Source organism: Leucopleurus acutus, assembly GCF_964270905.1.
Source record: "Leucopleurus acutus genome assembly, chromosome: 17".
In the NCBI taxonomy this organism is placed as follows: domain Eukaryota; kingdom Metazoa; phylum Chordata; class Mammalia; order Artiodactyla; family Delphinidae; genus Leucopleurus; species Leucopleurus acutus.
Window position 1 is genome coordinate 35,644,462 of NC_139159.1, and position 26,409 is coordinate 35,670,870.

At 41.5% G+C, this 26,409-nt stretch overlaps 1 protein-coding gene across 1 annotated transcript in view; it reads left to right on the forward strand.

The window, feature by feature from the left end:
- Nucleotides 1-563: 563 nt before the first annotated feature.
- Nucleotides 564-26,409, forward strand: part of LOC309973985 (metabotropic glutamate receptor 7-like) — a gene marked incomplete at its 5' end in the record, with an annotated part of 168,219 nt that continues 142,373 nt past the window's right edge. Inside the window, 3 exons of the mRNA XM_082858443.1 lie at nucleotides 564-974; nucleotides 12,289-12,379; nucleotides 14,816-14,877. Of these exons, the coding sequence (XP_082714569.1) occupies nucleotides 564-974; nucleotides 12,289-12,379; nucleotides 14,816-14,877 (564 nt within the window). The remainder of the gene's footprint in view (nucleotides 975-12,288; nucleotides 12,380-14,815; nucleotides 14,878-26,409) is intronic.

The window sequence follows — 26,409 nt, forward strand, 5'->3', positions numbered from 1 at the left end:
CCTTACCTCAGCACGCAGCCCCTCCCTGCGTGATGATGCAAAACCGTGGGGAGGGTGAGCGCTGGGAAGGGTGGGGAGAGCCTGAGAGCGAGCGAGGGTGGGAGGGAGTGGGCGGAGGAGGAGAGGGAGCCGCCGAACGCGCATTTAAAGCGATAGCCATCCTCGCTCTCTCCCCAGTGCTGGGCTGTTGGAGAGCTCGAGCTGCAAGCCACCGAGCGCGAGCTCGAGCGCGGCGCGCTGGCCGGGGAACCCAAGAGCGCACGGCGCCCCAAGCTGGCAGGCGCCGCGGGACCCCCCACCCTCGCCGGCTGCCCTTCCCCGGGCGCCCCTACCCTCCTCGCCCGCAGGAGACCCTGGGCTTCCCCGGAGGAGCTCACCCCAAGGGGCCAGGACTCCGGCGAGCCCGCCACCGTCCCCTCGAGTGCCGCCGCCACCACCGCAGCCGCGGGAGCAGCATGGTCCAGCTGGGGAAGCTGCTCCGCGCCCTGACTTTGGTGACGTTTCCCTGCTGCGTGCTGGAGGTGCTTCCGCGCGCGCTGGCGGCGGCGGCGCGCGGCCAGGAGATGTACGCCCCGCACTCCATTCGGATCGAGGAGGACGTCACCCTCGGGGGGCTGTTCCCGGTGCACGCGAAGGGTCCCAGCGGAGTGCCCTGCGGCGACATCAAGAGGGAGAACGGGATCCACAGGCTGGAAGCGATGCTCTACGCCCTGGACCAGATCAACAGCGATCCCAACCTGCTGCCCAAAGTGACGCTCGGAGCGCGGATCCTGGACACTTGTTCCAGGGACACTTATGCGCTCGAACAGTCGCTCACTTTCGTCCAGGCGCTCATCCAGAAGGACACCTCCGAAGTGCGCTGCACCAACGGCGAGCCTCCGGTTTTCGTCAAGCCCGAGAAAGTAGTTGGAGTGATTGGGGCTTCGGGGAGTTCGGTCTCCATCATGGTAGCCAACATCCTGAGGCTTTTCCAGGTAGGGGGGCGCTCCCTCCGGGGCAGAGCGCGCCGTAGCTCCCCGCGCTCTTTATCCTGAAGGCTGGCTTGGACTCCAGGGGTGCGGGGTCTGGTCAGCCTTCGCTCATTTCCACCCTGGAGATCCTGCCGAATCCCTCTACTTGCCCTGCATGATTCCTTTCCCTTCCATCTCTCCCCTGTCCGCGCTCCACTCCATCCGGCTTGACATTCTGGATTTATGGCCCCATTGACAAGAAACAGTCTCCGAAAAACAAGGCGATGATTTAAATGGGTTTGCATTCGAGTGGAAATATGGTTCCAAACCAGGCTTGTAAAAGTGCCGGGCTCCTGTGAGAGCCACTTAGGCGCAAGGAATATGAAAGATGAGAAGACGCCTAGAAACTAGGCATTTCTCAACTCCCCAGCTTCCCTGCCCCAAGCCGCCCGACAAGCTGCAGCTGCCTTGGAAAATTTCGAGAAGAGCTTAGGGAGGCAGTTCTTAAACCGAAGGCTAGGTCTTCACCTACATTTGGACGTGAATTGCCCATTTCGCTCGGGTTGGATTTCCCGACCTGTCACCTATCTCTGCGAGGGCATGGGGCGGAAGGCGTGGGGACTGTCCTCAAGCGGGGAGAAGCCACCCACAGACGTGCCCCCAGGTGATTTGCTCTGGGCAGTTGTTTGCACCGTCTAAACTGCCTTTGCGATCCGGCCACTGGCAGGAGCCGGGCGATCAGCTTTCTACTCCTGCCAGCTCAGAGCGCGGAGGTGAGCTCATGCTAACTGCGAGACACAGTCACTTTTTCTGCACCCACCCTGTGCCCATCCTTTCCCACGACCTCCCTAACGCAGCCCCCAACCCCAGTCCTGGGTTTTGAGGACGATTCTCAGAGCCAGACAAGAAGGCGCCTGGAGGGAGGCAGTAGGGTGCGCTGAGCAAGGCCGGGCGGTCCTCTAGCTCCGGGTACAGGCGGGCAACGGCGGAAGATGCGAGGACGGCGGATCGGGCCCGTTGAACGGTGGGCGGTGCTGCAGTGCTCTCTCACGGCCTGCTCCCGCAGCCTCGGCCCCACGGCTCCTGTGCCGCCCTGGGTATAGATGGATGGCTTCTGGATGAAGAAATTGAGTTTCAGGGTCTGCATGACTATGGGTTGTCTTGTTTCTCTGTCTTTCTTCCTGTGTGTCTCTCTCCTTGTGTCTCTTTCTCCCTGCTTTTTTTTTTTGTCTCTCTGTTTTTATGTTCTCCCTTTCAATTTCTGCGTCTCTTTTCCTTCTCTACCCCTATCTCCAGGTTTTTTGTTCATCTCTGTCTTGAAGTGATCCTTTCCTAATGCACAGCTCTCTCCCTGCCTGGTAGGACCCAAGCTCAGTTAGTCCCTTCTCCAGATGTTCTGGCTGACCCTTATGCTCCCCATAGCTAAAAAGTCGGCTCCCTCTCAAGTGCCTTTCCTGAAGCATGTTGGGTTTCTGGAGGGGACTCCTTGTGAGATTCAAACTGTCACTACATCAGCACCCAGGAGTATGAAGTTTGTGTTTGTGCCAGAAGGAGGGGTGCCTGTCTAAAGCTGCAGCCTGGTATGGCCCCTCTGAGCCTCTGAGCATCCCTAGCACCTGTTGAGTATGCCACCTCTAGATGTTTGCAAGGCCAAAAGTGCTTCTGGGCAGCCTTCACTTTGAGGTAATGCTTTCAGGAAGAGCCTGGGTTGTCGTAAGCAAAACCCAGAAGCACTTCCTTTACCTCTGAGCTTAAACTAGAGAACCTGAGGAGGCAGCGCTGCAGGGAGGATGAGGCCAGAGGTCACCTGAGAAACACAGGGGCAACTCACAGTATTTTTACTGGAGCTCTGGGGGTTGAAGGCACATTTGCTGTTTGACATTTTAAAACTTATTTTGGTGCCTTCACTTGGAGCTTGGGAGCTTGCAGATGGGCCTGCCTGTCGAAAAAAGAGTGAAATCTTAAAGTCAAGAGAGAGCTTGCAGACTAGGTGAAGGATTGTGTTTGCTGAAAAAGATTCCAGGGGGAGCTGATTCCTTCTCTGGTGTGTGGATCTGAGGCACTTGCAAGAAAAGAGAACGCTTGCCTTATGGTTAGTTCCCCCCTTCCCTGGGCTGGGAAGGAAAGGAACTGAATGCCAGCATTGGCAGTGTGCGTTGGGACCAAAACCATTCAGAGAAAACACTGTCATTTTCCTCTAATTTGCAAATTGCAGCTATTCATGTTGGATTGAACAGCTGAGGGAAAAGAGCCCCCAGTTTTCACCTGCATTTATTGAGAAGAGGCTGGTAGTAGGAGGGATGCACCAACTTGTAGCTTGTGCTGCAAGCTGGATATAAGCTTGGTGTGAGCATCCTGGTTTACCACTGCCCATGTTCAAATATACAGAGATAGATTCCAACAATCTCTTCCAGTAGCCTTATTTTTGCGTGTGATCTTAGAAGCTCCTGGCATGTAAGTCCAGCCCCCAGTTTCCCAGCCTCTGTAAACCTGCAAAATGAATAGAGAGAATAGTGGAACACAGACCCCTTGTTCAAAGACACAGTCACTTTAGGGAAAGAGGAAAAGAACGGGTAGGTGAATCTTCTCTGGGATTGCAGGGTTCAGCTCAATGAAGACTGTCCTGTATAAAAGAAACTCCTCTAAATGGTTGAATTCTTAGCTCTCCAGAGATTTGAGTTTTCTTTTCCCCAGTCCCTGTGGGTTGCTGTGGGGAATGTGCCAAACCTATCATTTGAGATAAAAATTTATGGTGAGGTAAGCTTCTAGGCTGGGGGAAGGAAGACTTAGTGACTGAAATGGGGGATGCTAAGCACTGGGGGGCAGGAAGGAACAAGGAGCTAGTAATGGATGTAACAAATGCTGCAGCTGCCAGCAAAGCCTGGATTGAACTTCCTTCCTGAAAATGAGGACCCGGGCAAGAATGACCACTCAGATGTAAACAGTGTCTCTGACTGGGAATTCTCATCTGCCTGCCGGTGGGCCAGAGCTGAGCAAGTCCTTTCTCTCCTCTGTATGCACACTGAATTGGTTAGTAAGTGACATGTCAGAGGACAGGAATCATATTCAGTGGATCTTTCAAATCCAGGAGTTTGAGGCTAATGAAATTAGTGTGTGGCCAGGGCTCTGCCAACTAGAATTAAGTCACTGCAGCCACCCTGCAATGCATTTTCAGCCTGAAGGGAGCATCAGGGAGGAATTTCGGGAGATTTGTTTCTGAGCCTGTACCAAATAATACTCTCCTAATGCTAAGAAAGATTAAATGTAAATTAATATTGACTACGAGTAACATATTTAAAAAATAATCGCCGAGTGGGGGATGGCTTAAAGTGGAGAGATTATATAATATGGTGTCCAAAGAATAAATCTCCCCTGACCACTGTTTCATGGGCTATAAGTAAGATCTATTACAATGGAAAGTAATGGGAACGTTTTTATTCAAGGCTTCTCTGCTATTGACTTGAGAGCAAACACTCTGAGAGTATAAATTACTCTTGCTGTGTGCTGACTCTGAATGAACAATATTTCATGTGCAGTGACATGGTCTAAGCTATAGACTTGGAATTGAATGGCATCTGTTTCAATTGTTTTGTTCTCTCAAGAGCAACTAGATAGAAAAAAGTGGTCAATTTGACCCTTGTGGGAGCGTGTTGCAAATCTAAACCTGTGTCCCACATACCATAAATGAAATACATTTGTAAATTTGTAAGTGTTTTCCTTCTGTTCATTGATGCTTGAGTCTAATCTCAAACTTCGGCAGCAACATTTTATACATAAGTACTTGGTTTTCTTCCTTTCTTCTTTCTCTTTCTCCTCTCTCTCTCTCTTTCTCCATCTTATGTAATTGGATAGAAGTGGGCACCTAGGATGATGTGGTGTTACTATAGTGGGATTTTTTTAAAAAAACAACATCAACTCTAAGTTACCCTTTTAAAAATTTCATAAATACAGGTGTCAATGCCATTTGGAATAGTCTCTATAACAATTTCTGTCTCCACATTTACTGTGTTTCAGCAAATTTACCTAACAGATGGTGAGTGGGCAATTTTTAAAGGGGCATTTTTTAAAAGAGCGGAGAGGGAAGGAATAGAGACAGGCACATACTATATTTGAAGTTACCTCCACGTGTATTTTATGTATGTATACCCATACAATTAAGAAGTCTTTGGATGTTTTATCTTCAAGAATAATTCAGATAATGGATTACTTGAATATCATAAACATTTAGGGTTTAACAGATTTGTTACATATAGACGTTGTATCATGGATTTAAAAGACCATAGCAAGCGGGCAGCGGCGGGCGGAGCGACCGAGGGGCGGCGCGGGCTGGGCGGCGGGTGAGGGGGTCCGTGCTTCCTCGTGGTAGAGGGCTGGGGTTCGCCGGGGACGCCAGGTTGCTCCGCGTTGCCAGGTAACCGAGCGCTTGCCCCGCGCTCGCTCTTCCGCCCGGGCCGCCCTCGGCGCCGCCTGAGCCGCGGTGCGGGCTGCGCGGGGCGCTGGTTCCGCGGAAGCCTGGGTCGGGCGCTGCGTGCGGGACTCTCGTCGCTCGTGGACGGGGCGCGAGCGCGCGGGGGACGTAGGGCGCCGACCTGGGCCTCCCCGGCGCTCCGGCTCCGCTCCGGGCGCCCGCTCAGGGGCCTCCGGCGCGAGGCCCCCTTCGTGGTCAAGATGGCGGCGCCCAGGCGGGCCGCGCCGAGGTGAGCTGGAGCCGGGCCCGGAGAGGGGCGAGTCGGCCACGCCCTGACTTGGACCCCGGGCTGGTCTCCCGTCTCCCGGGGAGCGGCGGGTGAGTGGGCGCGGCCACGCGTAGGTCCCTCTCGTGGGGTGGTCAGCTCTCCGTGCGTCCGCAGACTTCTGTCGTCTGATAGTCAGATCTGGGGTGGCCCAGGTTGGAGGCGAGGGTGCTTGATGGGGGAAACCTGAGGGGTTTAAAGACTCTGTTGGGATCGTTTCAGACCCCAGCAAGAAGCTGAGCAAGTTTCCTCCTGACTCTCTTCCCGGCTAAGTTTTCTCCCTTCTCTGAATGCGCCAGCTTTTCTGAATCACCTTGTTCCCCGGGGGGATACAGTTGGTGGTTCTGACCGTGGAACGTAGGACCCGGGGCGGGGAAGCCTGAGCTGGTTCTAGTTACTTTGTTTGCAAAGCACTTGTCTTGTCTTTGGAATCTTTGTGTATGTAACCAACGTTGGGAAGAGCCAGCGTTTTCTCCTCCAAAACACTGCGAGGGGCAACTTTATACGTAAGAAACAAGTGGGCGTTCACATCCATCTCTTTTCCAACCATTGAGTTTTGGTTGTGTTTCCTTTCTTTAAGTTTGTCTCGTTTTGAAGTGATAACAAAACAAACAAAAAAACCATAGCCAATTACACAAAGTATATACTCTAGTCTCAGTCCTGCCATTAATTAGCTATGTTACCTTAAGTCATTTATTTTTTCTAGGCCTCATTTTTCTCATGTGATGTTTTTTCTTTGAAAAAGTATAGTTTCTAGAAGTCGCTAATCTCTGTGTCATAGTTCAGGTTGGAGAAAACCTGTTCTTATCCAAACTCCATGACATTGTATTTCCAGCTCCAACTTTGGACTTTGAGTGAGTTGGGGGCAACTTTTTAAGGATATTTTCACACAGCTTTTTTAGTTAATATCAGTCTAGCTGACTTGTCATACTCAGACTTTCTCCCATATTCTTTTACCAGTGTGTTCTTTAGTCATATATATAAAGACTGTTGTGGGAAAAATGACCTCCTGGGTCAGCTTACTGCATGGTCATCGACACAGGACAGGGAGTAAGATTCTGTGGATTTTACAGAAGCAGATACAGGTTTCATTAACCATGTCCTCTCCCCTTTCATCTTACAAAAACAGCAGGCTTTTCTTGGAGAACTGCCAGATAATGCCATCCTGCCTCCTCATGAGCCCCGGGGATGAGTCGCCCAGGGACTGAACTCCAGTAAAGCAGGTGATTGGCTCATGGGTAGGCATCTGACCTCGGCTAAGTCTATCAGACTCCTCCCCAGGACTTTTCTCTCAGAGCAAAATGGAAGAATTGTCTTTTCTCTCTGGAATTTCTAAGCTAGGGAGATATGACTCTGGGACTCCCAGTGACCATCCAGCACAAGGAGAGACTTTCTGTAAAATAAAGTCTTGTAGAGGTAAGCAGGGCTGAGCGATGGAGAGAGAGCTGGAACCCTGCTGATACTCTGGAACTTCCAGATCCAACTGTATCTGGCTGCATCCCTGAATTTCTAGTACTTGTTTGTTGAGGTTGTTGTTGTTGTTTGGTTTTTGTTTTTAAATTTCCTTTGACTATTTTGAATTTGTTTTCAGCCATGTGCATTTGAAAGCATCATAGCTAAAAGAGCTAATTTCCTACATTAATGTGAGGTTTGCTGACTGGCATTCCTTAAGTGAAAAATAATATCCGCTATTTTCTTTAAATAAAATCCTTCTAGCTCAGGTTTGAGATATTCAAAACTCTGCCTCCTACCCCCCTCTTTTCCAACATTTACTATATCACCTTGAAGCATTTGTGACCACATCTTTCCCATCTAGACGCAGTTGAGAGAGAGAGCAAAGACTTCTGATATAAACTGCAACCTATACGCCTCCTACCTGGAAGCTTTAGAACATACTTGATTCTTGTCATTAAAGCAAATCTTTTGTTGTTGTCTCCAGGGCACAGAAGCATTTTCATGGCATAATGGAGTACAAAGTACATTAAGCCTAACTCTACTTCTCATCCTGTTTTACTTTAAATAGGCAGAAAAGAACAATCTCAAACACATTTTCCCAACAAATAAAATACATATACGATTATGTTTAGAAGACGTTTATGCAACATATAGTTAGACTGATTAATTAATGGACCTTTCGCCAATTGGCACAGTAAATATATATGTTCAATGTGCTCAGTTAAAAAGAAGACAATAACATAGTTTGACAGGTTAATTATCTGAGAAGAGTATTGTGCCAGCACACTTGATACTACAGTATTTCATGTTTGACAGGTAATCTTCTTTCAATTATATTTACTGCTAAATGTTTCTTGGATCAAGCTATTAAATTATACGGTCAAAAGTAAACTGATATGAAATTACAATGATAAAGAAACACATATCCCACTTTATGAGAATAGAAGTTCTAATTTCTTTTCAATACTACTAGTAGTGACCACAGTACTAATTTGAGCCCTTACTATGAGCCACTGTGCCCATGTACATTTAGTTCTTACAGTAGTTCTGCAAAGGGCATATAATAATCCACAGTGTAAAGCTGAAGAAAGTTATTCTCATAGCTGAAAGTCACATAGCTGGTGAGTGGCAAAGTCTAGATTCAAACTTAGAGTCGTCTGACAATGCCCAGGTTGTTGACCACTATGTACACTGCTCAATTGTTGCACCAATAAAGAAGTGCTTGAAATAATTATAGATTTGCCTACCCTGAAACTGCAGTGATTTAAAGACATCAAAGTTGCCAGTTGCTTAACCACATCTACTTACAGTAAGAAATTACATTTTATTTCATTTCTAAAACAAGATTAATTCTGCAGGCCCATAGAAACTTGAGCACACAAATCCTACCTCCAAATGAAAGATGCTTGTTTTCCATTATTCAACAGATGGCCCTGTACAGAGGCAATAAATATATAGTAGAATTTTCATTCAAATAAGTGAGAAGAGAGGTTTCTTCTTGTCCTGATTCAGTGCCCATCATTATGGATTATGATGGCTCTTCCCAAACTTTACTTCATTCACTCCACTCTTTCTACAAAACTCCAGTAATGGAATCCATCATTCAGATATATGTGCAAAGCGAAATGACTGTATTAATACAGTTGCTGAAAGTCAAGTTGATAGAGCACAGGAAATACATCCTAATAAATGCAACATTAATGTTTGTGTGGGCCTTGGAGTGAGGGGTAGAAGAATTTTCAGTTTAATGGAATATTTTGCCTCTTGCTATGAAAGTGTGGCTTAATAGTCTTGTAATTGGTCATTTACAGAATCCTCCATCTCTGGGTTTCATGCTTTCTTTACTCTGCAGCTGTTGATTCCTTCTCTTGTTCTGGATGGAAGATAGCAACGAAGCCACTTCAAAGGGCTCAGCCTGCCTTTTTGTGTTATTGTTTAGATGAAAATATTTCCATTTATTAAAGCACACTATTTAAACATTTTTATCATGTTTCAAACTTGACTGTGTCCTGAAGGTATGAGCACAGGCAGACATAATGGGGGATGTTTTCCAGGAGAGAACATACCCTTATCAAAGGAATTATCAGAATTTTCATGTATGGATTGAGAATCAAATTCTGGAGTTAGACCTGAATTTAAATTCATACTCGCAACTTATTACCAGTCTCATCTTGATCAAAGGGTTACCACACTTCTCATCAATTTCCTTATCTTTGAAAGCAGAATAAGAGAAGTATGCCTGGTGGAGTTACACATAAAGCTCATCTGATAGAATATTCATAAGGATTTTGCATAAAATATACATGGAAATATTTTAGCACTGAGTTTAGCATGCGATTCGTCTTCAATACATTTAAGAGCTATTATTTTATTATTATTATGCTATCATTAAATATCACTATTACTTAAATGTCATTATTGCTAACATTGCTGTAAAACTACCGCAATAACCCATGATGAATTCCCCTCTTCTGTTTCCTTTGTTTAAATGGAAAATATATATATAAATCTAGACAGAGAACACTTTAGTGATCCTATTCAGTGGAGTGAGAATTTCCATGGCACTGATTAAAACAAATCCTGAATTGCATGGACTTAAGATAGCAGAGAGGGGCTTCCCTGGTGGCGCAGTGGTTGAGAGTTCGTGACCCGATCCGGGAAGATCCCACATGCTGCGGAGCGGCTGGGCCTGTGAGCCATGGCCGCTGAGCCTGTGCGTCCGGAGCCTGTGCTCCGCACCGGGAGAGGCTGCAACAGTGAGAAGCCCACATACCGCAAAGAAGGAGGAAAAAAAAAAAAAAAGATAGCAGAGAGGCTAAGAGATTTGAAGTTAGACATCCCCAAGTGTGAATTCTACTGTGACTCTCTTCTAGCTCTAGAACCTTGAGGAAGTTACTTAAACTTTCTGAGCTTTACTACTAGTTTCCTCATCTGTATCTTTTTCAGGACTATTTATCAAGCATCTTCCTGTTCTCTATGCTTGGACGTATCAATAAATAAATTAGACAAGAGCCTTTGCCTGCGTGCTCCTTCTTGCATGCTTTCTCCCTCCTTACACTCTCGTGTGGAAACGGATGTTATAAATAAATTCTATGCTTTGTCACAGGTTGATGGGCGCTACGGGATAAGGAAAAGGATGTGAAGCTCACTGAAGAGGCTTGGGTTGGGAGTGCTGGAGGAGTGTACAGGTAGGTTCTGACTTTAAATAGGGTAGTCAGGGTGGATTTTATAAGTTGACATTTGAGCAAAGACTTGAAGTGAGGGAGTTGTCAGAATGTATGAGGGGGAGACCACTCCCTGGGAGCAAGAATAACCAGTCCCAAAACTCTAAGGCAGAAATATGCCGGGCAGCTTGGAGGAATATCAAGGAGGCCACCCTGGCTGACTTAGTCAGTGGGGAGGAAGAGACAGCAGGAGGGCTGGAGGTCAGATATGTGATGGGATGGATTGGGTAAGTCCTGGGAGGCCATCACATGCATTGTGTCTTTTACTCTAAATGTAGGCAGCCAGGGGCACGATTTTAGCCAAGGTGTGACATGAACTGTCTCTTGTTTGAAAAGCATAACTCTATCTGTGGTCTTGAGGATGTGGGGAGAGAGTGGAGTCAGGGAGAATCTCGGGAGGCGACTACAGGATCCTCGAGGTCTATGTTGGTGGCCTGCACCAGGCTGCTAGCGGCTGGTAATTCTCAGAAGTGGCACATTGGGAAGGTTGTGACAGCATTTCGTGGTAGATTGAATGCAAGAATGGAAAGGAAGAGGGGGTCAAGGGTGAATTCGAGATGTAGGGCCTGGGGAACTGGAAAGGTGTGGTTACTGTCACCTAAGATGGAAAAAGTTTGGGGTAGAGCATGTTTGGGGGATTAAAGACCAGTTTTGGAGGTATAAGATTTGAGATGTTTTCGTGACGTCCAAGTAGAGATGCTGAGTACACAGTTGGATACACAAGTCTGCAGTTCTGAAGAAAGGTCTAAACTAGAGATACACTGTAATACAATGGAGATATTAAGAATAATTACATGGAAGCGCTATTTTAAAGATAAAATGAAGTAATGCAATTAGCACTGTGTCTTCTCAAAACATTTAATAACTGTTAGCTAAAATAATTACCTGAAATGAAAAAATACCTATAGTTTGTTTTGTTGTTTGCAGTAAAAGTGAATAAAATGTCACAATTATTTTAATAGTATTTGTGACACAGTAGTTTTAGTTAAGACACCATGACTACAAACATTTACACTAAACCTTTCAGTCTCCTGCTTTTCACTCTGATAGGGTACTTGGAACCATATTTTGTAAGGTTTAAGTTAGTTGTCATAGGGTACCTCTTTAATTAGAAGTAATTCTGAACTGCCTAGTTCCATGCAGTTTTATATACATATATGTATAATTATTATTTTATGATTTATCAAACTCTGTTGAAAATTTGCATCACTGATATACATTAGAATTTAAGCATTTACCCAGGTACTCAAGGAAAAAAATGTACTTGTCTTGTAATTTCCATAGGGGTACTTACTTTCACATCTTCCCTTCACTTTGCAATTGCAAACATGGCAGGGGAAATATTATCTTACTGGTCTTTGAGTTCCCCTTAGCTATCTGCAACTCCTTAAACAGCCTTTCGGGCTTAACCAAAATTCTCTTTCACCTTCATTCCGCTAACAGATATTGGTCTAAGCATGTACTTATACTAAAAAATGCATGACCACGTTGTCTCTACACATCTATAATTTTATGTTAACACTATCATTATGTAAGCTATACTTGAATTGTAATTATAACAGATTTTATGTCAACACACATCCATTTCTAGTGTTCATCTGGTGTTCAAGGGGAGAGCAGCATGTCGTAAATTTTATCAAAATATAACATCTGAAGAATAGAACAGAGGGTAATTGTGTAATTCTGTATTCACTCTAATTAAGTTCAGTGGAGTTGGCATAATAGAATTAAGATGAAAAAAAAAAGACATTGAGGTACCATGGCTCCCTCTCCTAACACACCCTTTTCGTATCCGAGAGCAGAGACTCAGCACCTTTCTGTACAGAAATGGAGACAGGAAGAGGCCAGAGGATGAATGACAGGCACGAATGAGGTGGAACTTTGAAGAGCAACATGGAAATGAAATACTTCTTTTGTATTTGGTAGGTGGGGAAAATGTACCAGCGTGTATGCCTACTGGGACCACGTTTTCCAGAACAGTTAAGCCCAGTGTCAACTGTGCTGTCCCACCTTCCTCGTAAGTAGGAACATACTGTTACTTGAATCTTTGCTTCCTGTTTCTTGATAGCTGGTTGAGAAGATTATCACAGGAAGTGCATCTTGTTAGCAAATACACTGTTTTGAAATGATTGACACTCACTGAAGAGTGGCAACTCCAAGCTTGCTCTCTCTTGATCTTGGACTATTTAAGTCTGGAGTGCAGGAGTGGGTTATGGGGAAAGACCATTGGAATTCTTATGTCTTCAGCATAATGGTTATAGCATAATGGTTAGGAGTGTAGGTGCTGGTTCAAATCTCTGCTTTCCACTTGCTAACCATATGAGCTTGGGCAATTTACCTGATTACCTGAACCTCAATACTCCTGCCTATAAAATGATGTTAATAATATTTCATCCCCATAGACTTGTTTTCAATATTAAAATGAAGTCACTTACACCAAGCACTTAATACAATGCCTAGAGCATAGTAAAGTCTATTATTATTACTATTACTACTACTACTACTATTATTATTATTACTGTCAAGATGCCAGGTGCTATTTTTCGTATGCCTTATTCCATTATCTTCTGCCCTGTCCCCCCATTTCTGTCTTGTTTCTGTACAAGGGTAGGTTTGTCACAGAGCATTTTCTTTCCCTAGTGTCTGACTCTTAGTCATCAAGGTGACTGGTCCACGACCCGGCATTCATTGCTGCTCGTTGAAGCAACGCATTTTGAGAAGGGGAGTTGGGTATTGATGCCAAGTTGGGTCAAGGAGAGAGAATTTTCTCTCTTCTGCACTCAGAGAGCTAAGTGAAATATTCAGGCCTCAGAAGGAGAATCAGGCAAAGGGCAACATGCTTAATTTCATACCTTAGTGATTAAGAACAAGTCAGACAGGCTGGATTTGAACTCATTTCCGTCATGTACTGACAACGGGATCTTAGGTGCTTTTGTAACCCATCTGAGGCTCAGTCAACATCTGAAAGAGACGAATAACATTATCAGGACCTAGCGTATAGCCTCCTTGTAATAAGTGAGTAAATCCTTTTAAAACGTTCAGCACGTTGTTTGGCATATAAACACGTAATAAAATTTAGCTTCTTTGACTACTCCCGCTGCTAATATTATTAAGTAGCTGAGCAGATCCGAGGCCCATTTTTTTCTTAGATTGCACATAATCATTTGGACAACCAGCTCACATTGATCAACCGTTGCTTATATATAAACCCCCATGAACCCAAAGGTGCTTTAACTCTCTCCCAGTCAGAGCCTGTTCTGGGGGCAGAAGCAACACCGGCACTACCCCCGTCATCTTTGCCTTTATTGTCACTACACTCGCCTGCCGTACTGAGCACTTTCTGTTTGCCAGGCACCAAATTTAGCCCTGCGTATGCACTGTATCATATAGTTCTCACACTCAGGTGGGAGACATTATCATCGTCCCCAATTTTCAGATAAAGACGCCAACGAGGTGTTGGAAAGGTAAGAAACTTGACCCACAGCAAGAGATGGAGCCGGAGTATTCAAACCCTTCTCTCTGACCTCAAGAACCCTTAAATATTAGCATACTACTACATCCTGGTAAGAAAATCTGCTTCCAGCCACTCTGGTGAGAGTAGAAATGATTCTCAGTCCCCACATTCCTCTATTGCCCATGCCACCCTAGCCTCAGGACTAGGGGGGAAAGGAAGTGATCTCTTCAAAGAGCAGCCAAAGGGAACCTACTCCCTTCTGCCTTTTCGTAATCAACTAACCAATATTTTATTTCCTTCTTAAGAGTCCCCACGTGTTCCTTTTGGTACTTAGCTTGGCCTTTTAGAATTCTGACATTCTGTACATGACTCATCCACTGTATTTCATGTTAATTTATTGAGGTCAAGTATAGGGTCTTACTCATCCTGAAGTCCAGTTATCCCCTGTCACATCTAACTCTGTTCTTTTCTTCTCGTAGGACATCTGCAGATATTTATTTGAATTTTGTTGAATTGTTCTCATCAATAGTACATTAAAAGTTATACAGAAAGTGCTTTCTTATAAGGAAAACCATCTAAATAGATTTCTAGCTCTTTACTTTTTATAGCACTATTGTAGAGATTATAGATCTCCAGGTAATATTTTTTAGATTGAGTTCTTCATATTGTCTTATTTTTACATATAATGATAAATCTGAATTTTCTCTATCAAAGCTCTATCTCTATCAAAGACTTCACTGGCTTGTAACTTAGCTTGTTGATTATGTGTTGTTGACTTTTCCATTTACAATGATATTTGATCCTGATAAGGATGGGGCTGGGTGGGAAGGTACATCTTAGGGCCATAAATTGGTTTTGTAGAGAACTAACATAAAGATCTAAAGTCTCATCATATTTCTGCAGAACTCATGAATCATTTTATTATAATTCCATTCATCCAGGGAGTATAAAACCATTTTCAAATTGTTATTCCTAATTTGTTCATCTTCTCTTCCTTAGTCTTAGTGAGAAGAGAGCAGGCTGAATGGAAGAAAGTCATTATGACCACTGGGGCCACTAAGGTAGGCATCAGTCCCAGAGTTTTGTTTTCATCTCTCCGCTATTAATATTGGCTAATGTCTTGAGTGCTTACTTGGTGCAAATTACTTAGCCAACCATGGCAAATGGATTGTGTCATTTCATCCCCTGATAGTCATACAATTAATGTATGTATTATTATGATATCCCATAATGCATACATGGAACAGAGCCTCAGAAGTAGTTATTTGCTCACCAAAATATGGTAGATGTGGAATTTGGACTCAGGTCTGATAGACTCCTAAATCACTCCTAGTGATTTTTACCACGAAATTAAAGTTGTATACCTCTGGAGAGTAGATAGTTTCTAAAATTTCCTCAGCTCTAATGTTTTATAATTAAATTTTTGTCTGATGGCAAGCTTAACAGTTAAGATGGGTAGGAAGGAATGCCAGCCTGTTGAATGGAATTTCCCTGAAATGAGCCAGTTCACTCATTCATTCACTCAGCATGTATTGAATGTTTGCTCTGTGCAAAGGCATTTTAGGCATCACAGTGGAGTGAGCGCCCCTTCCATAGACTCTCCTGCAGCACTCAGAGAAGTCTTGGACTGGTTTGCCTGTTATGGAATGGGGCTTGGTGATAGAAGCCTGGTTTGTCCTCCACTGATAAAACTAAGACATACTCATATGAGTTTAGAGGCATCTTGAAGCCGTGGGATAGTAACACACATGAATCTTACCATTTTTGCCTGGGATTAATGATATAAAGGCTTTGGATTTGGGTATGGAAAATGGGTGCAATTATGGGTGTGTTGGTTCTACATATATACGGACATCACGTGTCATCAGCCTGCAGCTACCTGCCATTCCTCACTACTCCTTCTTTTCACAAACCAAACAAGTACCTTCATATCTCTCCTGTGGATAAGCTCTTGACAGTGGCACTAGGGCCTCCCTCAATAAGTACATCATTGGCTAAACCAGTGGTTTCTCAGATATGCTCATTGAACAACCCTTAAGGTGGATTGACATTCCACTGCCTAGAATAGAATATGGTGTTCTTTAGAAATCGGGGGGAAAAAATAGGCCACCAGATGTACTTTCTTTAATTTAAATTGTTTATATATATGAACAATTGTTATATATGTGTATGTATACTTGTTCATATATATGAGTGATTTAAAATTGAAGAGATAGATATATACACACAGACATATATATATGTATATTTAAATTTTGGCTTCTGTTAGCAAGTAGTAAATTAAATTATTAGCAGATCCATACTGCAGGGAAATAACCAATCAGATTTCATTCAATAGCTTGCTTTTTTGTATATTTATGGTTGTGATTTTATATCTGCAGGTATGTTTGCTGAAGAAAATATTTCTGCCACTTTACACAAAATTAAATTCATTTAATACCAATGCGGCATGTCTCAAATGTCTTAATACAGTTTTAATCTTTAATCGCATCAGAAGTATGAAATTAGAAACATACCCCAAAATCATTTGAAGATATAATTACTTTCATTTCCCTTATACTTTTGAGACTTTTGAAAAACAAGTATTTAGTTGTACTTATCTGTTTCTGTCTCTCTAAGGATAGCAAACACTGAAACACAATTCTTTTTAAAAGTCAGGATTAAAAATATATTGTCCAAGATGATCAAAACTAAGGAAGTGGCAAAGAAATTCAAAAATTTAAACTTTCAAAGGGTGCTTCTTTTGTGAATGTGTAGTACTTGTTCTTCTGAAGGAATTAATCTTTTTAAAAATTTAATTAACTTATTTTTTATTGAAGTATACTTGGTTTACAGCGTTGTGTTAATTACTGCTGTACAGCAAAGTGACTCTGTTATACATATGTATATACATTCTTTTTCATACTCTTTTCCATTATGGTTTATCACAGGATATTGAATATAGTTCCCTGTGCTATATAGTAGGACCTTGTTGTTTAGCCAATCTATATATACCAGTTTGCATCTGCTAATCCCAAACTCCCAGTTCATCCCTCTCCCACCTGCTTCCCCCTTGGCAGCCACCAGTCTATTCTCTATGTCTCTGATTCTGTTTCTGTTTCATAGATAGGTTCATTTGTGTCATATTTTAGATTCCACATATAAGTGGTATCATGGTATTTGTCTTTCTCTTTCTGACATACTTTGTTTAGTATGATAATCTCTAGTTGCATCCATGTTGCTGCTGCAAATGGCATTATTTCATTCTTTTTTTTATGGCTGAGTAGTATTTCATTGTATATATGTACCACATCGTCTTTATCCATTCATCTGTTGATGGACATTTAGGTTGTTTCCATGTCTTGGCTATTGTGAATATTGCTGCTGTGAAGATCAGGGTGAATGTGTCTTTTTGAATTATAGTTTGGTCTGGATATATGCCCAGGAGTGGGATTGCTGGATCATATGGTAGGTCTATTTTTAGTTTTCTGAGGAACCTCCATACTGTTTTCCACAGTGGCGGCACCAACTTACATTCCCACCAACAGTGTTGTAGGAGGGTTCCCTTTTCTCCACACCCTCTCCAGCATATGTTATTTGTAGACTTTTTAATGATGGCCATTCTGACTGGTGTGAGGTGGTACCTCATGGTAGTTTTGATTTGCATTTCTTTAATAATTGGCAGTGTTGAGCATCTTTTCATGTGCCTATTGGCCATCTGTATTTCTTCTTTGGAGAAATGTCTCTTTAAGTCTTCTGCCTATTTTTTTGATTGGGTTGTTTGCTTTTATTGTCATCAAGTTGTATGAGCTGTTTGTGTATTTTGGAAATTAAGCCCTTGCTGGTCACATCATTTGCAAATATTTTCTCCCATTCTGTAGGTTGTCTTTTCATTTTGTTTATGGGTTCCTTTGCTGTGCAAAAGCTTGTAAGTTTGATTCGGTCCCCTTTGTTTATTTTCATTTTTATTTCTATTGTCTTGGGAGACTGACCTAAGAAAACATTGGTATGATTTATGTCAGAGAATATTTTGCCTGTGTTGTCTTCTAGAAGTTTTATGGTGTCATGTCTTATGTTTAAGTCTTTAAGACATTTTGAGTTTATTTTCGTGTATGGTGAAAGGATGTGTTCTAACTTCACTGGTTTATATAAGGCTGTCCAACTTTACCAACACCACTTGCGGAAGAGACTGTCTCTTTCCCATTATATATTCTTGCCTCCTTTGTCAAAGATTAATTGTCAAAGATTAACTGAGGTGTGTGGGTTTATTTCTGGGCTCTGTATTCTGTTCCATTGATCCATATGTCTGTTTTTGTGCCAATACCACGCTGTTTTGATTACTGTGACTTTGGAGTACTGTCTGAGTCTGGGGTGGCTATGCCTCCAACGTTGTTCTTTTTCTTCAGGATTGCTTTGGCGATTCTGGGTCTTTTATGGTTCTGTATGAATTTTAGGATTATTTGTTCTAATTGCGTGAAAAATGTCATGGGTAATTTGATAGGGATCGCATTAAATCTGTAGATTGCTTTGGGTAGTATGAGCATTTTAACAATATTAATTCCTCCAACCCAAGAACATGAGATGTCTTTCCATTACTTTGAATCATCTTCACTTTCCTTTATTAATGTCTTACAGTTCTCAGCATATAAGTCTTTTGCCTTCTTGGTGAGGTTTATTCCTAAGTATTTTATTTTTGGGGTTGTGATTTTAAAAGGCATTGTTTTTTTACATTCCCTTTCCGATATTTCATTGTTGGTATAAAGAAATGCAACCAATTTCTGTATGTTAATCTTGTATTCTGCTACCGTGCTGAATTCGTTTATCAGTTGTAGTAGTTTTCATGTAGAGTCTTTAGGGTTTTCTCTATATAGTATCATATCATCTGCATCTAATGACAATTTTACCTCTTCCTGAAGGAATTAATCTTGAAGTTCTACTAAGACTTTTGGGATACCTGTTTTAATGAGCCACTACTTCCTGCCTGAGATTGCACTATGCACCAGAGATTCTAGAATTAGCATAATAAAACTAATAATGTAAACAACAGCAACAAATCTTCACAAACCTTCCTTGCAAGGAAGTAAAGTCCACTGGAAAAACAGACAAGTGAAACACACATTCAAAATGGCAGTGATTCTCAAACATTTATGTGCTGAAAAATCATGACAAGCATGATACCCAGGGCAATTACTAGACCCCTTCTCCAGCTGGTCAGGTGTAAGGTCCTGTAACTCTATTTTTGGTGAATGCCTCCAGGAGAGTCTGAGACAGATGTTCTCAGTTGTCGTCAACCTTTAGTGTGCATCAGATTTGCCTGAGAATATTGTTAAAACACAGATTGCTGGGCTCCAGTGCCAGAGTTCTAACCAGTTCCCAGGTGTGGCTGATACTGCTGGCCCAGGGACCACATTTTGAGAACCACCTTTCAAAACTCTGCAGTATGCGGTTGTGTGTGTTGTGAATGAGACGGGCCCAGAGAACCAAAGGAGGGCAAAGGGACTCTGCCCTAAATTAGCCAAAGGTAACAATAGCAGCTAGAATTGATTGACCCAAGAAAAAATTATAAGAACTTTACCTGCATTTGCTCATTTAATCCTTTCAGTAAGGTACATAGGTGCTACTTAGTGTTCCTCTTTTACGGGGGTGTCCAGAGAAGGTAACCACTTTGCCCACGTCCTAAACTGGTAAGTAACAGATTAAGAATTCAAGTCTAGGAAGTCTGATTCCAGAGCCCACACCTCTACCCTTTCTGCATGTAGAGAGGAGTAAAGGGTTGTCAGTGAAGCCTTCCTGGGGGCCCTGGCCTCTGAGTGTAGATAGAAGGATGAGTGGACATAAAGATCATTATTTGTGTGTGGTGGGGGTAGGGGAGGAAGTATGAGGGCTTCCAGAAGAGCCAGCCCTCCCCATACATCTGCTATAAGCAAGTCTGATGATCAGGAGTCCGGAACGTGAGTATGACTATGGGATACTGAGAAGGGTTCTAGAACCCTGAGGTTAGAGTTCTGGATCAGTTAGTAGGTAACAGAAAGTGAATGAGTGATTTACCTTACTTTCCACGGGTAGCAGGAAGTTTGGAGATAGTCCCTCTAGCGTTAGTCCAGCTGCTGAAGGGCATCACCAGGGGACTGGGTTGCTTCGCTCTTCCAGCTTCCACATCTCTAGCACGTCCACATAGCTTCAAAGTGACCCCAGAATCTCCAATAGTGTTCCAACAATTTGGGCAGGAAGAAAGAAAAGGAAAAAAAAAAAAGAAATTAAGTAAGAAAAAAAAGGCAATGTCTAACTCAGAGAGCAAATTTTTTACCACAGATGGTCAGCGGACTTGCACTTAGATCTCATCAGCTCGGATTTTAAACTGGCCACCTTAGCCTTAAGGATAATGGGGTCTCCTAAACCAGGGCTCTGATAGTAAGGAATAAGGAGAGAGTGGTACTGATTAGCAGTGCCTGCTGTCCCAAACAAATATTATCCCCAAACTATTTTTTTAATCCTATATTTTACTTTAAAGAATGGAGGGGAAACATTATGTATCTGTAAATAGCCTTTTAGAAAGGGTACAATTATATAGTTATACAACCCCCTGGAGGGCTCCTTTCTTCTAAAATCTCTTTAAAAACTGTTCAAGGTTAAGGACATTTTTAACTTAATTTAGTAACTTGCAGTCGATTATCTTGGAATGACATCCTCTCTCTGCAGATGTTCTGTCAGGCTTTAGAAAATTCTAGAAGTGGACAGAGAAGTGTTACGGTACATGTATTTGCAATATGCACGTCTTTGAAATGAAATCCATTTAGGGACCAAAAGGCATTTCATGTCTTTGCTATACATTTTCACATATTTGCCTTTCCAGAATTCCTTTGAGCAAATCTGTTAGATGTAACCCATCCGTTTCTCCCATCTGAATTCTTTATTACTAAACATTCTTCAGTATGCTCTCACTCCCCTCTGTCAAATGCGTTTCTCTGGGTCCTCACCCTTCTCATCTCATATGTGAATGCGTATCTTAAACTGAAGCAACAGTCTGCTATGACTTCTCCATAACTTGAAGAACCCGTCTTTGTGGGGAAAAAAGTAGACTTACTAACTTAAAAGGTAAAATGCGTGCAATGTTTCTGAGAATTAAAAACTAAGATAAAAACATAAGCAAGGGAAAAAACTTACAGTGGATCCTTTTCAAAGACTTTATTTTACAGAGAAGGCAACTGAGGTTTAAAGAAAAAATGCGTTAGTTAAACACTAAATAATATACCTTAAACCTCAGTGGAGCAACACATGGACAGTTCATTTCTCACTCACTCAGGAGTGTAGTATGGACTTTGGTGGTCTGAGGGTCAGTTTTCTGCTCAGTTATTCAGGGACCCACCACCTTCATCAACTGGCTCTACGTTTGTCCTAAAAAGGAAAGGAGAGAGGAAGCTGCAAGCTACAATTATCAACTCGTTATCCTTCAGACATAAACTCTTCAGGTCACCTCTGGTCACATTCTTTGGGATAGAACCATACCCAGATGCAAGCGGAGATGGAGAATGTTGTTCCTATCTTGGTCCTAGTGATGCCTCTACAGGCTGGAGGAGCTAATTAAAGTGTAGTCAACAGCTCGTTGTTTCTGCCACAATGAGTGATTAGCCTAAGGCTGTGGATTAATTATGTGTGTGTGTCACATATACATATAATACACACAAACATATATATGTGTGTGTGTATATATACATTTTTTAGCATGAGTAGACACATGGGGCTTCTGCCGTATCAAAAGAGTACAAACTGCCTCTTGTTGCTTTTTCTTAATTGAAGTTGACTACTACTATCTATTTGCCTTCATTTTGCTACCTCCCCCCCGCCTTTCAGTATTATATGAAAATTCTGAAAGAAATAATTTCAAAGTTTCCAGTGCTTTTAAAGGTAATAGAATACTCAGACCTTAACAATTTTCCTGTGTGAAACTTTTGCCAGACTAAAATAGTTAACTTATGAAAAGTAAATTTAGATTGATACAAAAGAGAAAATAAGCTGATTTTTTTTCTTTTTTACACAAATACCCTGAGCCAAGGTGGAAAATAAATGGAAAACTGGAGGAATTTAGATCCTTTTGTTGTAAATTTAAATATTTTTAATTGTAAAAATAATACAGGCTCATTGCAGAAACTCCAAAATTGAAAGGATTTAAAGAAAAAAGGAAAAATAACTCAAAATCCCATTTCTGATAAATCATCTCTGTAACATTTTTGAGGGTATCTTTTGAAACTTTTTTGTGACGGGGTGCATATAAATACAATACAAGTATAAAATACCTTTAATTATTATATCAAACTACAAAACAGTTCTATAACATTTTTATTTAGTAATATAAGTATGATTACTCATCACCTAATAAAAATCTGCAGCATCATTTTTAATGGTTGAACAGCATTCTATTATTTATTTAACCAGTCCCTACTGTTCAACATTTAGATTATTCCTGTTTTGCTTTGCTAAACAATGAGACAAGCATCCTTGTTCATATGTCTTTGAGCATTTGTTTATTTCCTTAGAAGGGACTTCTAGAACTTGAATGGCTGGTTGTCAGTTCTGGTACATACTGACATATTGTCTTCCAGAAAGGTTACCGTGCTTTTTATTTCTATCAAGAATTTAACATCCAATGTGGTTTCTTACACACACTCATCAGTACCAGTATTATCAATATCAATACCAGTATTATCAAGTTTTTTAAAACTTTGTCATTCTAGTCAGTAAAATATGACACCTGAATTATTTTATTTGTATCTCTTTGATTAATAATAGCAAGGTTGAACATATTTTCATATCTTTATTGGCTGTTAATACTTTTTAGTTTGTGACTTTATGACATCCATTTTTTATCGATGTATAACAACCTTTTATATATCAATGTTTTTGTTGTTTGTTGTAAATGCAATTTTTTTCTCTTCATTTATTAATTTTTATTTTGTGTGTGTTGAACTTCTTTAATACTGTCAAGTCTATTCAAAAACCCTTTAATGAACACAACAAATGTGGAAAATCAGTCATTCTCCTGCATTTTGTAATCAATGTATTTCCTTTTGGGCAGTATGGAAATGAAAGTTCTTATTTCATCTTATGGTTGGAAAGAATCTATTCCCTCGGAAAGGGATTATAGTCTCCATGATGCAGTAATGGGAGATTTTATAGGATAGGCAGGGTCTACAGAAGAAAACACCCTAAATCACACTCCATTGGTGGTTGCCTTATTTATAAAAATGGCATTTGAGGTTGTGTGACTGCCATCAGGTAAGCAAAATTAATTTTTAGCATGAAGTACTCCTATCAGCAAGAACAGCCTAGGATAGGCTAGCAGTAAGAAGTGAGGGGTTAGAAGTAAGAAGTGAGGGGTTAGAAGTAAGAAGTGAGGGGTTATGGGATTGGGGCATAGCCTCTGTTTCCTCCAATGCAGCTGGAAATTTAAACTCTGGGGCTCCTGCTTGATCCAATCAGCCCAGCTAGTATGTGTTGCCAGGTAGGGTGAATAGACTCAGAAGTACAAGAGCTCATCCTTGGTCCCCTCTGGAAATGAGCAGAGAATACTGTGTCAAGCAGAGGTGATCAGTCCATGGTCTGGAGACTTGGATCTCCTCACATAGTCCTTAAAGTCAGGGTGAGACAAAATGCCAATACAAATTATATATATTTTTTTAACATCTTTATTGGAGTATAATTGCTTTACATACAAATTATATTGATGACAGTATCAATGAGGTGACATTGAGTCCTTTGACCCAACGTGTGTCTGCAGTGTGCCATCCATTAGTAAATGGGCAAAGCCATTTGACAGATCTATCTGATACAATGAATGAATCTGACACTCATAGTTTGAAAAACTGAAACTGTATCCATTTGTCAAGAACAGTGGCTACTTGTTCTGCTTTATTCCCCCTGGTAGAACTAGGTAACATTGCAGGCAGTAAGACGTTCCGGCATTTCACCCTGGAGTAGCCCCCAAACTGAAGAAGCTGTCTTATCAGTAGTTAGCTCCTTGTCACCAAGAATATTAAAGTAGATTTGTATGATTAGCAAATTAAAGAGACTGTAGTGCCTACCACTACTGTATTCACTAAGGCACCCAAGTTATTCTAAAGAAATCCTAATAATACATTAGGACCGTTTTGAATATTTTTATTTGATTAGCCATAATCTTCTAGTTATACCATCCATCACCATTTTGACCACTGAAACTTGGCCTTCTTTTCTTACAGCCTAGCCCTGTGGTCTTGGGCTAATCACTAACCTGCTTAGATACAATTTTCTTCTCTATGAAATAGAAACAATATTATATGCTTTGAAGGACTGCAGGAAGATGAGCTGTAATGTTTATCAAGTGCCTAGTAAGTAGCCTGGCCCATAATAAATACTTGGCTAATTGTAGATGTTAGTTTCATTTTTAGTTTTATTTCCAAACATTGCTCTTTACTTTTGGAACTCTAAAATTTGTTTTGAGAGTGGAGGACTTGTTGTTTGGATTCCTCCAACACTCTCTGTATATTCTGTACTTCTATCCCTACATCATTTATATTAATGGAATAAATGATCTTTGGTCTGGTGATTCCAAGGTGACGAGGAGCTAAGTGGAGGTTCCGTATACACCTGGAAGTATGGATTTTCATGCCCAGTGCAAATGTGGGAAAGGCATTATTCCCACATTATAAATGGGGTAAAGACCTCCAATTTGAGGAGACTCTGGGTTGAGAGACGAGAGATCCTACAGGGTACCACAGGGGCTTTTATGTTCTGTAGCAAGACTTTGCACCTTATACCCTTGTAGTTAGAAGTAAAGCATACCACATAACTAATATCTAGTAAGCATTAGAGTTAGAATAGCTACCATTTAGTTAACGTTTCCTTTGTGTTAAGCATTTTACAGTTACAACATATGGATGGATACTATATTGTAATGGTTAAGAGTGTAGTTTTTTGAGCTAGATAATCCTGGATTGGAATCTCATCTTTATTACCTCTTTTTTTCCTGTTTTATTGAGGTATAATTGACAAAATTGTAAGATAGTGAAAGAGTATATCATGATGATTTGATATACATATGCGTTGCAAAAGGATCCTTCCCATCACGTTAATTAATACATCTAACAGCTCATGACACCTTTTTCCTTTTTTTCTTTTTTTGGTGAGAACACTTAAGTTCTATTCTCTCAGAAAATGTTAGTTATACAATACAGTATTATTGACTGTAGTAACTATGTTATACAGTAGATCCTCAGACCTTATTCATCCTGCAGCTGAAAGTTTGTACCCTTTTACCAGTCTTCCCCTCTTTTCCCCACTCACACCCCAGCCCCTGGCAACCAGTTTTCTACTCTCTGTTTCTATGAGTGTGGCTTTTTTTCTTTTTAGATTCCATATATAAATGATATCATTCGTATTTATCCTGTCTGGCTTATTTCATCAGCATAATGCACTCCTGTTTCATCTATATTGTCACAAATGAAAGGCTCTCCTTCATTTTTTTAAGGCTGAATAATATTCCATTACCTCTTAAATGAGTGACTTTTGGTACATTGTTTACACTTTCTAAGCCTCAGGGTTTCTTTTCTTCTGTAAAAAAATATATATATATATATACTAAAAGGTTACTTTCTGATATGTGGAATGTTTGTTGAATCAACAAATATTTAGCTGAGATCATAAATGTGACACTTAGCACTGTATTAACATTTATTAATACTCTCCCTGTTAATTTCTACAGTAAATTGTATAATAAGTAACAATAATAATAGTACTACTAGTAGTTTTAGAAAATGCATAGGATGTGCCAGGCATCATATACTGTACTACCCTCCTTCATGTGTACCATAAGTTACATGTGGATATCATCTTCCACGTTGTTTCCTTTAGAGAAAATTGAAGCTCAGCAAGATTGAGTAGCTTGCTCCAGATGTGAACTCAGGTCTGAATCACTCCACATATAGGTTCTTAATGACTCCATGTCTTTAATTCCACATCTGCATTTGTTTGTTGTTGTTGTTATTTTTAACTTTTCAAGCATCTGATCTGAAATTCCTTTCTCTTTGGGGAATTTTCCACTTTGTGGGTCTTGGTGAGAAACAGAGCCTTCCTCTCGTTTTACAAGCTGAACATGTCAGGTACACTGTTTACTCACATGCTCAGTCTCCCTTACAGATGGAAAACAGTCGGGCGACCTCGGGTTGGCCAACTGCACCCCTCTCTTGGATTTTGAATTACAAATAAATGATGTAAAGAAGCAAGGCCAGCAGTGCTGGGTCAACCTCCTGTTTCCTGTTGCTGCTTGGTAGCAAGGCCAGCTAGGACTTATAACATCACTTTGGCCTGATCCTATAATTGCAATAGCATAGCCTTGGCTTTCGGTTGTTTTGTCTGCTTCTAGTTACTGAGGCCTAACCATAAACTTCCAAAAGTTTCCTTTTCTGCTCAAATTAGCCGTATCTGGTTCCTGATGATTACAAATAAGACCTTTCCTGATATACAATGGTGACCTACTTATCCAGGCAGACGTAACATCGTCCTGGCAGGGACAGAGGGCAGGCAAGTTCCTTGAACAGCTGAACAAGAAGAAAAAGACCTAAGAAGGAAGAATTGAAGCC